The 12,772-nt window shown below is 47.3% G+C and overlaps 1 protein-coding gene across 1 annotated transcript; it reads left to right on the top strand.

The window, feature by feature from the left end:
• Positions 1–11,428: 11,428 nt before the first annotated feature.
• Positions 11,429–11,657, top strand: LOC104614938 (cysteine-rich and transmembrane domain-containing protein 1-like; the record flags this gene model as incomplete). The annotated part of the gene is made up of 1 exon (XM_010289134.1): positions 11,429–11,657. A coding segment is annotated over exon 1 (229 nt), but the record flags the coding sequence as incomplete, so codon positions are not given.
• Positions 11,658–12,772: the final 1,115 nt, after the last annotated feature.

Below are 12,772 nucleotides of genomic sequence, written 5' to 3' on the forward strand. Positions count from 1 at the left end.
CGCTTCTTGCGGGGAGCGTGCTGGTCAGGGCTGCTGCTCTGAGGAGGATGAGGAGGAGGACCCCTCTGGTGAAGAGAGGGACCCGTCCCTCCCCTGGGAGGCAAGCTGTGGGGTGGCAGTGGTCCCCGAGGGGACCCGAGGTCACGGGGACGCCCTTCCAGAGCCGGAGGGTGGATCGCCCTGAAGCCCACCGGGCAGGCCGGCGCCGCGGTGCTGCCGACCGGGGGGTGTCTCTCCCCGTCTGCCAGCAGTAATGATGTGTTTGTTTTCAAAAAGTTGCTTTAAACTCTTCCCAGTTTTCGTTGCAGGGAGCGAGGGTGCTGTGGGTGCTGTAGGGTTTTACCATCCTGCCCTGTGCGTCGGGGAGAACCGTGCTGCTTGGCTGCGATTGTTTGTGCACTGTGTGGGGAGAAGAGGAAGGCAGGCATCTGTGCTCGAGGCAGATGGGCATGTTAAATACTAATGGACTTATTTAATGTAGAGCAAGAGGTGTGCTAGCACTCTCTGAGTAGAGATAATAATGCTGCATCGTGTGTTTAAGAGCCATTATGGTTGTCCTGGATTTGTATTTCCTGTTCCTATAGCTGTTGGGAGACCTCATTTGGATAATTAAATGTCACGGTGAAATAGGAGAATAAGGAAAGGAGAGTACTTGCCTCCTTTCCTCTGCCACACGGATCTGGCAGCCCCTCCTGATAGCAGCAGGGAGACCCTCCCTGTGCAGGGCAGCACCAAGATCTGTCCCAGTCATGCAATTCATGTTTAGCTCTATCTGAAAGGGAAAAAAAAAAAATGCTTTTTGCTTTTGGTACTTTCACCTTTGCTACGAGACCTGTGTGAACAGAAGGTTCAACCTGATTGTCTAAATAGGGTAAGTCTTGGTAAGGTAGTAAGTGTGGATGAATTAAAATGACTGTGCAGAGAAGCTGCCTCCTCCTTTGTGCTATGGTGAATATAGCGACAAGATACAAGGTGTGCGAAGTGCTGCTGTGCCAGAAAACTGGTATTTTTCTTTCAACTGCATCAGTTGCTTTAATAAAAAGACTGACTCTTCCTAAAAACATCGGGTGATAAGAATAGCATTACTATATTAGATGGACTAAGGAGGAGGCAGAAGACACCAAGACTGGATGTATTTTAGTGATAATATTTCAGTGCTTTTTGGGGGCAGTCAGGAATTAGTGTGCATGTTGGATAGTGATCTTCTGCACTGCACAGAATAGTGTCTTTACCAAGTTCTGAAACTTGGTCAGCACATCACACTCTGCCTCTTATTCATGTGGTGTAAAGGCCATCTTTGTTAAAATACTGATTTGTCATTCCCCTAAGGATTTGAGAGTAGTAACTGATAACCTCCAGAGGTTCATGAGTGTCCTCACTGCAGAGGCCGAAGAGGAGAGAATGTCCTGTAAGCGATTGGCTCTGACATGGGTTGGGGGCTGCTGCGTGTCGTCCGTATTACATTGAAAATCGGCAGTGGCTTGCTGCTCAAAGAGGCGTTCCTGTAAGTGTAAGCAGTGATGTTCCCGCTCGTAGCATTGCGGTGGGATAATGGAGAATTACGTGGAGAGCCGTGTTTATGATAAACAGAGGAGCTACCTGTTTTCAGGGTAGTTCTGTGCATGATCAGATTAATATGTTACTTAATTTTTTTCTAGGAGGGCAGAGCAAGCTTGTCTAACTCTGCATTTTCAACAAACAGGTCTGCATTTCTCCTGTTAGCTGCTCGTGATCTGCCTGTGGCGTGGCTGTAGGCTTAGCAGGGGGCCGTGAAAACGTCTAGTGGGAGCCGAGGACTTGAATGAGCAGGGTTCGGATGCCTGCCTTCGATATTGATGTTTTCTACGCTCTCAGTTGTGTATTGTGTCTTTCTCAGCTTCCTGTTTCTGAACTGAAACTGTCTGGCTCAATGAGTAGAAAATAGCGCTCTGTCATTTTGGGGAATAGGGAAGACAGCAAGAAGCCCAAGCCATTCAAGCAGGCGGTCAGTGCTGCCAGGTCTGGCATCCTGCCGGCTGTAGCTTGGCCTCCCACAAGGCAGCCTGGGAGCCTCCGAGGCCGCTCGCCCTGGGGTGGGAGAGGTTGCCTTCCTCCAGGCTTTGGGATGACGTGCGTGGCCTTGCACCCACAGTCGTATCCCAGGGAGCATCTCCCGGTTAGGCGGAAGCGCGCCTGCGCGTTCCTGCTGCCGCTGCCACCACACAGCTTTCTTGGAGAGGGAGCTGTGCTGTGCTTCAGCCCCTGCCCGCGGCCTGCCAGGGTTGCGGGGGGCTTCGGGGAATGCACCTACTTGGCAATGTCGGGCCTGTCATATTCCTTACGACAGGAGTACGACAGGAAAGCTGCTGTTTCTTTCACTGGCATATCAGAAAGATACATTTCTACATTAACATTATAATGTATTGTTGTGGCTTTATTTGGTTTCATGAGCTATTGAGGACAGTGCCCTGAACTATGATTGCTTCCCTTCAACCTCTGATGGAGTAAGGCAAAGGCTTTCTTGGTTTCGTGACAACTGGTATCAGAGGTACTTGCTTGTGCGCTGTGACAAGTAGCCATTAAAAGATTCTTGCATCTGCCCTACAGGCGAAGTAAAGCATCGTGTTGCAATTGCGTGTAGGATATGGAAAAGCAGAAAGTGAGGAAACGTGAGGAAAAAAAATCTGTGTCACATTCCATTTTCCAGCCTGTCATGAAAATATCTTTCTGAGTAATGAGATCTTAGCTGTAGAAAATGCATGTATTTCTGTCCACGTACATTGACTTTACTGTGCCTTGGAAGCTGTAACTGCCCTTCAACGTGTTTCCTGCTTGCCATGGTAGAAAATCATCATGCAGTCCGGGTAATACCTTCCACTAAATCTGTCAGTGTATCAGAACTGGGGGGGTTATCGTGAAAGACTACTGCTGTTTTATTGCTGGGATGCTGCCAGGACACCATCTGAATAACACATATGAATGCTTTAACTGTGCTTATTAATTTTCTTGCCAGTCATACTGTTTGTTTCACATTCTCTTCTCAGCTGAACCAACAAAGCTTCTTTCTTTAATTTGCAAGGTCTAGTTTAACTTGACAATCAGATGTTTTCATTGATGTTTGGTTTTGGTATTTGTTGCACCTTAAAGCTGTCTTAGTACATGCCTTTCAGAACAAAATAGATTTATGGATTTCTGAAGTATCTAATGTAGTGTATTATACAAAGACTTGGACAAGAGCAGTGCACGCTAAAGCATTCAAAACCTGAAACCAGGGTGTTAATGCCCATATCTGCAGTGATTTCTGTGTAAAGGGCCTTGCTTTTTCATACATTTTGCCACAGGCACTTCTGTAACTGGGCAGAGTCTCAGCTGGTGTGTCAGCAGCAAGTGCCTTAGCTTATAACGCTAGAAGGTCGGTGCCATGGTTATTTCCCAGCATCATAATTGTTAGTCTCAGGTGTTAAATTGTATGTTCTTAAAACCTTTCATCAGATGTCTGAAAATTTTGAAATTTTTTCCCCATAAGGGTGCAGTTCATGTAATAACAGTAGCAGAACACTGGATTTGATTTTTTTTTTTTTTTTTTTTTATCATGACTAACACTTTCATTGTAGGAACTACACAGGCAGCTACTTAAGCTTCACACTTTTCTTCTGCCATAGGTGGACAGCATACTGCAAGCAGGAAAACTAGGCAATAAGTTACAACTAGTATTTCTGAAGAGGTTTTGTATGTTCATAACAACTGACGAGATGTTGAAGCTTGTCTGCAGAAGGAAAATCCTGAATTCAAACCTGTGTGGGCACAAGGCTTGTGGGTTAGAGTCCTGTGGAAATCGAGCTGCAAAGAGAGATCCTGTAACTGTGAAGCTCTGTGACGGATATTGTGTCTGGGGCAAATACTGTGAACATGATTGCAGGCCCATTAGAGATGATTAAAACCCTAGTTTCTGAAACCCAAATCACCTGGAAACATGATCAGTCATGGTTTTGCCAAGACGACAGGACAGATGATGGGACTGGAGAGGTGGGGCAATTTGTAGGGACACAAGTGCCAGCCTCGGACATCAGGTGTGCTCTCCACTTGCACAGACAGGCAGACTTCAGGCTTCTGGAGGACTTGGAGGGTACTGGGAGGAGGGAATACCTGGCTCAGGAACTCGGAAGGTTAAGTGCCTGTTCATCCAAACCACTGCGTCCATGGAGCTGCCTGATCTGATGGCTTCAGCCACTCAGAACAGCAGCCGAGTTGTGCAGGAAATGCGTGGCAGACAGTATCCCGTGGCCCTGTGGAGTATCCCGTGGCCCCAGAGATTTCCTCTTAAGGAAATGAGGTTGAACAAAGCAGCATTTTCTAGCTCTTCCTTTGATAGCAAAAAGCGGGGCTTTTCACTTCTGCCTATACCTGCATTTTGAGAAGTAGAAGAGTTTTTGTCAGAAAAGGGACTTGTGCCGTTCTCCGTCAGCTAGACTGGTGGTGCTGCCTGGGGAAGTGGGTGGGCGAAGCTGGGAGGAGACTCTTCCTGGAAGTGAGCTGAGCAAGAAGGGAATCTCTTACAATTTATCCTTAACCTTTCATGCAATCACTAAATGCAGCTTGCAAAGAAGCTGGTAAGAGGGAAATACAGAACCAGTGCCATTTAAAAGCTGCTTGGTTTTGTTCTTTTTTTTTTTTCATTTGGATACAGTTCATATGAAATGTAATTTAAAGTCTAGGCTGGTTGCCAGGAGCTGGATTGTTGATGTTAAATGTTCTTTCCATTAGAGCTCTGTATTGGAAAATGACTTCCTTGCGCTGCAGGCATTGGAAGGGGTGGGTTACATCAGGGTGCCCTGGTTGCCCTTCTCAGGATCTGTGCGTCTCACTGTGCCCTCCATTTTCATCTGTCCAAAGGCCAGCTGAATCAATACCTGACATGCCTAAAATGTGATTCCTCCTGAGTAGAGCAATATATAAGGTGCGGTGCTTGTTCTGCTGCCCTGAAAACAAACAATTTATTGCCTTTAAATTCCAAAAATCTGCTAATTGTTTTTTTGGGGGTGGAGGTTGTCTAGGTGTTCCAGACTGCTGATCTGCTTTGGTTTTTTTAACTTGATTAATCCCCTATTTGTTTTCAGAAGGCTATTTCTTGCACTGTTACCTGTGCAACAGAAGATGTTTAACCCAGTTTCAGTACCCAGATTAGAATGTCATCTCCCCCCACATACACAGCTTTTTATTTAATTGATTCACGGGCATAGGAGATTGCGTTTGAAGGATCTGACTTGCAGGCAGCTGTCTGTAGCAATTGATATTTCTTTGCATTAGAATTTTGCATTGGATTAGCAGCTGTGAACACCTACTGTGTAAAAATGCCGATGATCCTGTGCATGCTCTTTTCAATTTAGCCAAGATGACAAGGTGTCGTCAGGCCAGCAGGCAGAAGCAGGTTCATACTGGTCTCCAGTCACTTTGAAGGCCAGAATTATGCTGACCTCAGAAGAGATGCTTGGGAGCACAAGCCTTGTAAGTGGCCTTTTGGAGGAAGGAAAAGGGTGAAACTGGGTCTTCTTCCCAGGGTGTGCAGGCTCTTTGTTTGGGAACCCCTTGCGCTAACAGAAGAGCTTTCCTTCCATCATGTTCTCTTAATTCTTCATTGTTTTCTTGCATCATGTTATCTTCTGACCAAAAGTCCTACCTGTTCAGGCCCTCATGCTCTGCTGCAGGGCTGCTCTTGCAAAGGGAGATAGCAGTCAGATATCTAAATGAGGCTCCCGATTTCTTTTTCCCTGGGTTGGGGCAGGCAGGGAACCCCTTCCCAGTGATTCCTATACATAGGTGTGAAAGGCAGATCTCACTTGATTCATAATCCACCATGCGCTGATATGTTAAAAGGGGTAAACAGGTGGCAGCTTGTGGATGATGAGACTTCCCCAGGTTGAAACTAAAGCAGTTTTCGGGGACTTGTGGAAGAGTCTGATACCTGGTCAGTGCAATGGTGGAAGAGACTGTGCATTGGTACTTTGGTGAGCAATGTGCATGAGAAGGACAGCGGTCCCAGCGGTATGCATGCAGTCATAGGCTCTACATCAGCTGTTCCCACTCGGAAGGATTTTGCCGTTACAGTCAGTATGGTGCAGCCTGACCTCCGTGCTTGGCTTGATGTATGGCAAGAGCGGTCCTGGGAGTGGGGCAGAAAGGGCTGGAAAGCAGGAGACTGCTGTAGTGCTGCGCAGCAGAGCTTCATGCAGCCTGCTCGCTCCCTCTCAGACAAACGGTAAAACTAAAGGCACAGCAATGGGTGGCGAAAATTACCAAGGAATAGGACAGGCATTGTATAATCTGTGAGTCCTCGGCTCGGGAAAAATGCCTGGAGAAAAAAAGATAAGAAATTAATGAGTGTGCTGGAAGAGGAGAGTCAGGAGCAGTGTCCCACTAGTTCTGTAACAACTGCATTGGTATGCTGACCTTGTATGAGGCACTGAAGGAAGTAGGTATTTTCAAAGCTTAATGATGAGATTTGTTTCTCTAAGGTGTATTGGTTGCCAAAAATGGACAGGTTAAAAAAATATATATAGTGTATACACGGCATCATAGTTGTGTATATGTATGTGTATACAAAGCATTATAGTGCTGCACTTGCACCTTTTGCTAAGCCTTAGTCAAAGACAGGTTACAGATGTAGAGGGACTTATGTTCTCAGATAAGATGGTGGTTCTTATGTATTGATATCTCTGAGTGTGTCTATATATACACATGCACATATAGTGCCATATGTATTCTCTATGTGATAAATTGTGTGCATACTCCTACTTCAGTAATTTCTTTTTTGCAGAGTTTATGGGAGACACTGCAACCTTTTGAGGTATGGCAAGCTGCTTGTTTAAAAATAAAACCCTTCTGTTAGGGTAGGGGAAATGATGTTTGCTCAGCAGTGTGGAACAAAGGAGTTTGAAGATAGCTTAAGGAAACTTAATGATATATTAACGAACTTACTTCTTAGCAAAGGTACTCATGGGGGGGGAGGAAGGAATATGAACATGTTTTGTCATTCTCTTCAGGTAGACTAGTAATTTTGCTGTCGTTAACCAGCAGCAGATAGGGCAAATGCTTAATGACAGGCAAGGAGGTCTCTTCGTTTGCTGGGTTTAGTGCTAAATGAAGTTTCACATTGGGTGAGACTGTGCAGTGCTGTACTGGCTGTTCCTGATGGACCTCCTGCAGTGCCGTGAAAAACAAAGGGCTTTACTGATGTCTTGGCTTCTTTCTTTCAAGCTTTGTCTCGGAGGTGCTCATTGGGAAACCCACAGACGTGAGCCCTGATGCAAACTCATAGGAGTTGGTCTTGGTTGCAACTCGCATGGAATTAGTAGTTGGGGTGAGAACCCACAGCACAGCTTGATAATATGTTTGACTAGGAGCTCAAGTATGTCTCTGAAAAGTATCTGCTTAGTGATTCAAGGCTCTGCCCTGCAAACACATACCCAGGTAAGTAAATAGGGCTAATAAGCATGTAAAATGATGTACGAGTTCATGAGAATGAGGAAAATCTAAATGCTGTCACACAGTTCAGGGAGGGCAAGTAGGGAAGGGTGTATGCATGGCAGTAACTGATAGTGGAAGTGGGGGACAAGGAAAAATTCTTCCCAAGAATGTAACTGGGGACAAAGACCATTGCAAGAAGGCTGCTGGGAGGCGGTGGACAGGAGTAGTGCTTAGGACCTCTGGAGGATCTGGTTTCCACAACCACCTCCTGGGTTTGATGAATGCCTTGATACCTTCTTCAGGAGGTTTCTCATTCATCATGGATAAATACAGTTGCTGCTGAAACTGTTCTTGCTGGGTGCTCTCTTTTACTTCTTGCTTAATCCCAGTTGTGTTACTTGACCCTCAACTTTGAGGGGAAAAGTAACTTTTGCCCTTCTTAATCTCATTCTTCACCTTTTCCACTGCTCTGTTGTTCTTCTGGGATCTTTGCCCAGGCATCTGTCTGGTTTTTAGTAGACTCTCTCCAGTTTTCTCCTCAGTCCCTCTCCTTCATTAACATGCAGAAAGTCAGTTACTAGCTCCACTCCAAACCTGCCTCCTCCTCAAAAACCGTTTTGACATGGCTAACACAGAGCTGTTAAACGAAGAGCACTGGTGTTTCTTTCCTGTTCCCTATGCCACCATTTCCCTGTTTGCTCAAGCCACTGTCAGACTTGGATTTTTAACTCCTTTCTGTCCAGTTTCTCAGGCTTTTCTGCAGAGCTGCTCATGTGCAGTTTTCTTTACTCAACCCCCATGGCTGTTGGTTTTAGCCAGGCTCTCATCTTACCACAAAACTAAGCTTTACCAGGTACAGCCTTGTACAGCTGATACCCATCTCGGACCTTTCTGCAGAGACGCTTTTCTACCCATGTGGTTCCACCAGCAGTTGTACCAGCTTACTGAAGGGCTTTTGGTGTGGTCCCATGATGAGTGCTTGTACAGAAACCAGGCAGCCACAGGATAGTGGGCAGGCTCCCTGCTTGGATACCAAAGGGAACACGGTACAGCCCTGGTGGTGGAGGATGGCCCCCAGGGGTCCCAGCACAAGTCCCCATGGCAAGGGAGCAGTGTGATGGCTGAGTTTAAATTATCCATTGTCTGAATTTGAGTTCACAGCCAACTGAAGAATTGCGGCATCTTTTAAGCCTTGCTAGAGCACTAAAATGGCAATGATATTGGGTGTAGATAAATGAATTGATTTGTATGAAGGGACAGAAGGGAAGACTGGACTTCACTGAACTTCACTGGAAAGGATGGGCTGAGCTGACCGTCCTTTTAGGTAGGAGATCTTTGGAAAACCAAGTGACAAATGTGACTCTTTGCTGGAGCTTGGCAATGATCACCAAAGCAAGCTGAGCCCTGGGGGTTCTTAAGAAAAGGTTTATGAACAAAAAACATGATCTGTGGTTTGCTGCCTTTGAATGCCTTGTGTGTGTGTATGTATGTGCGTATAGGATGCCAGCTTACAGCCTAGAACAGACCTGGAGGAGATCAGAGGAGGAGGAGGTGGGTAGAGGGGCTGGCTTCTGCCCGAGGAGCAGACAGTGGGCGGGAGCTCTTTGGCCTGGAACGGGGGGGGCTCCCACATGCCTCCCTGGTTTGGTAAATCCCTAAATCCAGGGGGGTGACCGCTGATCCCTACCTCCTACAGTTAGCCCGGTGGGGCGGGAGGCGGTTCTCCGCAAGGCAGACGGCAGAGCTTTGGACGCCCTCACGCCAGGCGCGGGCACTGCAGCTGCACGCCGGCTCCGGGAGGCTGGGGGGGCTCGGCTGGTTGCCTCAGCCCTGTCTGACGTGGGCAGGTTACCCTGGCATGTGCATACGCACATGCTCGCTCTGGCCTTGTTCTTCCCTGGGAACTTGATTTTGCTATTTTGGGATGATTTTCTGGGTTAGATGCACTTCAGTGACCCGTTAGGTCTCAATTCTCTAGTTTCTTGCATTGAAGTGAGTTGTAGGGCTGGCTGCCTGCCTCTCACTGGCTCTCTGAAGGGAGGATTTCCTCGCTGCAGACTTGGTAGAGGCGTTGCAGTGCAGCACGGTGGTTGAAGAGCTTCAGGTTAAACACATGTTGTGTTGTCTGTTTTAAAATGAGCAGTTAAGTGGTCTGGCTGGCCTGGCAAGGAAAAAAAAAAAATTTCTTTTATCCCTGGCATTGGTTAAACAGTTAAAACTCTTGTCAAAGACATTAAGAAATATCATTTGAAAGGTAACAGCACTGCCTTAGCAGTTGACTGGGACTGTGCCTGGCTTGCACAGCAAGAGGAGTGTGAGAATGAATTCAGGTGAATGGCAACCGCAGGCTGGCGAGGCCCGGGAAGACCCGGCCTGCCGAGACTGAAGTTGCCGTGGGAGGGACATCAGCCACGTTCCCTCAGAGCGCACCTCTGGCGTCACTTCGAGTCAGCAGCGCTCTCCTGGGCACTGCGTGTGGTCAGACTGGCGTTACCGCGAGAGCGTGGGACAGCCCCACGGTGCCTGCGCGGCAGCAACCGTCGTGCTGGCGACGTTCGGGCAGCAGTATCGTGTAAATAAGCAGAGAGCCTAGGGATCCGTCCTTGGGGAGGGACAGTCGGCACTCTGGGGTGGTGAAATAGCAAGCCATAAACAAACAACCGTCAGGGACTGCAGCAGCTAAACATAGCCCCAGAGGCTTGACTCACTTGGCTTCGTCTGCCTGGCAGGTGACTGCTCTGGGCTCGCTGTAGAGTTGCAAAGGTGAAATTCTTTAATCTGCGTCATGCCAGAGCTCAGTCTAGATGTGCTTGAAGGTCTCCTCTGGACTCAAAATCAGCATGTTCCCAGGGGTGCACGGGACTGAGCATCCAGGTCATTCTAGCCTGGCTGCTTGCCCTTTCCGACACCGTCCGAAGAGGCTCCTGCTTGTCAGCCTCTCCTCCTCCATGCCGGCAGCAGCGAGCCTCAGCGGGGAAAATTATGCTCCTGGTATTTCTCCCTGAAGCCTGTGGCGTGTGGGAGGAGGTGCGCAGCAAAGCGGAGATGATGACCCTTCTGCACCCTGTAATGGTAAAAGGAAATAGCAGAGTACAGCTTGCTTCAGTCAGGATGATTCCTGAACACATGGTATTAAGGTCGCTTCTGTTTCTCAAACAGGGAGAAGCTTCAGAAACCTAACATAAGAAATGGTTTGCTTAGTCATGCTGCTTAGAGGTTAAAGTTGCATTATTGTGACAGTCTTGTCTTTTGATGGCTGTACCATGAGTAATATGTTCGATAGGTTTTATGAACATCAACTCTCTGAGGTGTCTTTAATGTTGCTTTTTGAATGAAACTGAGCCCAACGTCCTGATTGCTTATGGCTGCTTAATGATTCAGTTGCGTATTACGGGAAGAATACGCGATGTGCTGGGTTACAGTGTCATCAGGAAATTACTCATATAGAGTCTTGCTCCAGAGTGCTGGTCTAGATGAGTGTAACAATTGGCAGAAGTGTAATGGACGTTTGTGTTCACTCTTTCTCCTGTCGAGGCTATCAAACATGTCTGGAACAGGCTGCATTTCTGCATGTTTTTCTTTTTTAATATTGGCAGAAACATGATGTAATCGCTTCTAAATCTCTCTTAAAAGCAATTTAATCACGAGTGGAAGCAGCAGATTTTGCTTTGCAGTTGCAAGACTGTTAAATGTCTTAGGGTGAATAGCTGATGCCTAACTGGAAAGCAGCAAGTCATTCTGCTGCTGAGCTAAACTCATGTCACTTAAAAGAAATCACTTAAACTTGGTGTCTGCCCTTACGATAGGGTTAAAAATAAACTCACTGCTTGACCACATATTTTGAGGCCTGTTTCTCACGCTTAACGTAGGGCCCTCTGGAGAGCAGTCTGAAATGGGAATTATATGGTCATGGATGAAACAGACAAAAGCAAACCAGTTCTTCTGTTTGTTTTCCTTCTTCTGCAGGACAGATTCTGCATCCCACATGAACTACGAAAATCCTCCGCCTTACCCTGGCCCAGGCCCAACTGCCCCTTACCCACCCTATGCACAGCAACCGGGTGGTCCTCCTGGCCCATACCCAGGTTATCCTCCTGGACCTACTGGGCCGTACCAGCCAGGCCAGCCAGGTTATCAAGGTTATCCCCAATATGGATGGCAAAATGCACCTCCGCCTCCAGGACCAGTGTATGCAGATGGGCCTAAAAACACAGGTATGCCTAGCAGCTGTGGTGCGATGTGATCGTGACCCTTTGTGGCTTACAAATGTGTGAGTACATGTTGACCTTGAAGTACCAGTGTCTGGCCCTAACAGGCCTGGCGGAGGTGGAGACTTGTTTGAAGTAGTGATTGTGTTTATAGCCTGTTTTCCTGCTTTATTTTGCTGTTGTGTCTCTGTTACAGTTCTCTGCCTGTTCGAAGATACTGCTGAACATCCTTAATGCTGATCCCTCAAGGGAATCCTTATGCTGAGGTTGTTATATGTGCTTTTTACTGGCTTGAGGTTTGCCACCACTCTCGTTTTGCCTGTCTTTTGTTTGATAAGTTTCAACCAAAAGCTGCATAGTTAAAGCTCGTAATATTAAAATGTACAATTACAGTTCCTACCAAATTAATGTGCATCAGTTTTCTTGAGCCCATCAGTATCTGTCCAAGGGATCTAATAGTGCCATTGGAGTAATTTCTGGGCTTTTGTTTTTTTCTGAAGCTCTTATGGCTCTGTGGAAAAACCCAGATTTCTGGGGAAGGGAAGGAGGATGGTGTAACTTACCTTGGCAGCTAGCTGGTCCATCTGTGTGCCGTGTCACCTCAATATGGCACGCTGGTTTACTCTGGCACCCATAGCTCTCATGGGGCTTGCTGCAGTGCCCGCTGCAGGCTCGAACTGTCAGCCGAGGGCTGAGAAGATGATTAAGGGACCAGAACAGCTTTACAGGAGGAGAAGCTGAGAGAGGTGGTACTGTTCAGCCTGGAGAAGAGAAGGATCAGGAGGGCCTATTATGTGTATAAATACCTGATGGCAGGGAATGAAGAAGAGGCAGCTGGACTCTTCTCAGTAGTGTCCAGTGTCAGGACCGGAGGCAACGAGCACAAACTGAAGCATAGTAGGTTCCTTCTGAACACAAGACGACACTTTTCTGCTGTGAGGGTGATCAAACACCGGCACAGGTTGCCCAGAGAGGTTGCGGAGTCTCCATCTGTGGAGATACTCAAAACCTGACTGGACAATGGTCCTGGGCAGCCTGCTCTAGCTGACCCCGCTTGAGCTGGTGGTCAGACCAGATGATCTCCAGAGGTCCCTTACAACCTCAACAACTGTGGGATTCTG

Source organism: Phaethon lepturus, unplaced genomic scaffold (genome assembly GCF_000687285.1).
Source record: "Phaethon lepturus isolate BGI_N335 unplaced genomic scaffold, ASM68728v1 scaffold23746, whole genome shotgun sequence".
Classification (NCBI taxonomy): Eukaryota; Metazoa; Chordata; class Aves; order Phaethontiformes; family Phaethontidae; genus Phaethon; species Phaethon lepturus.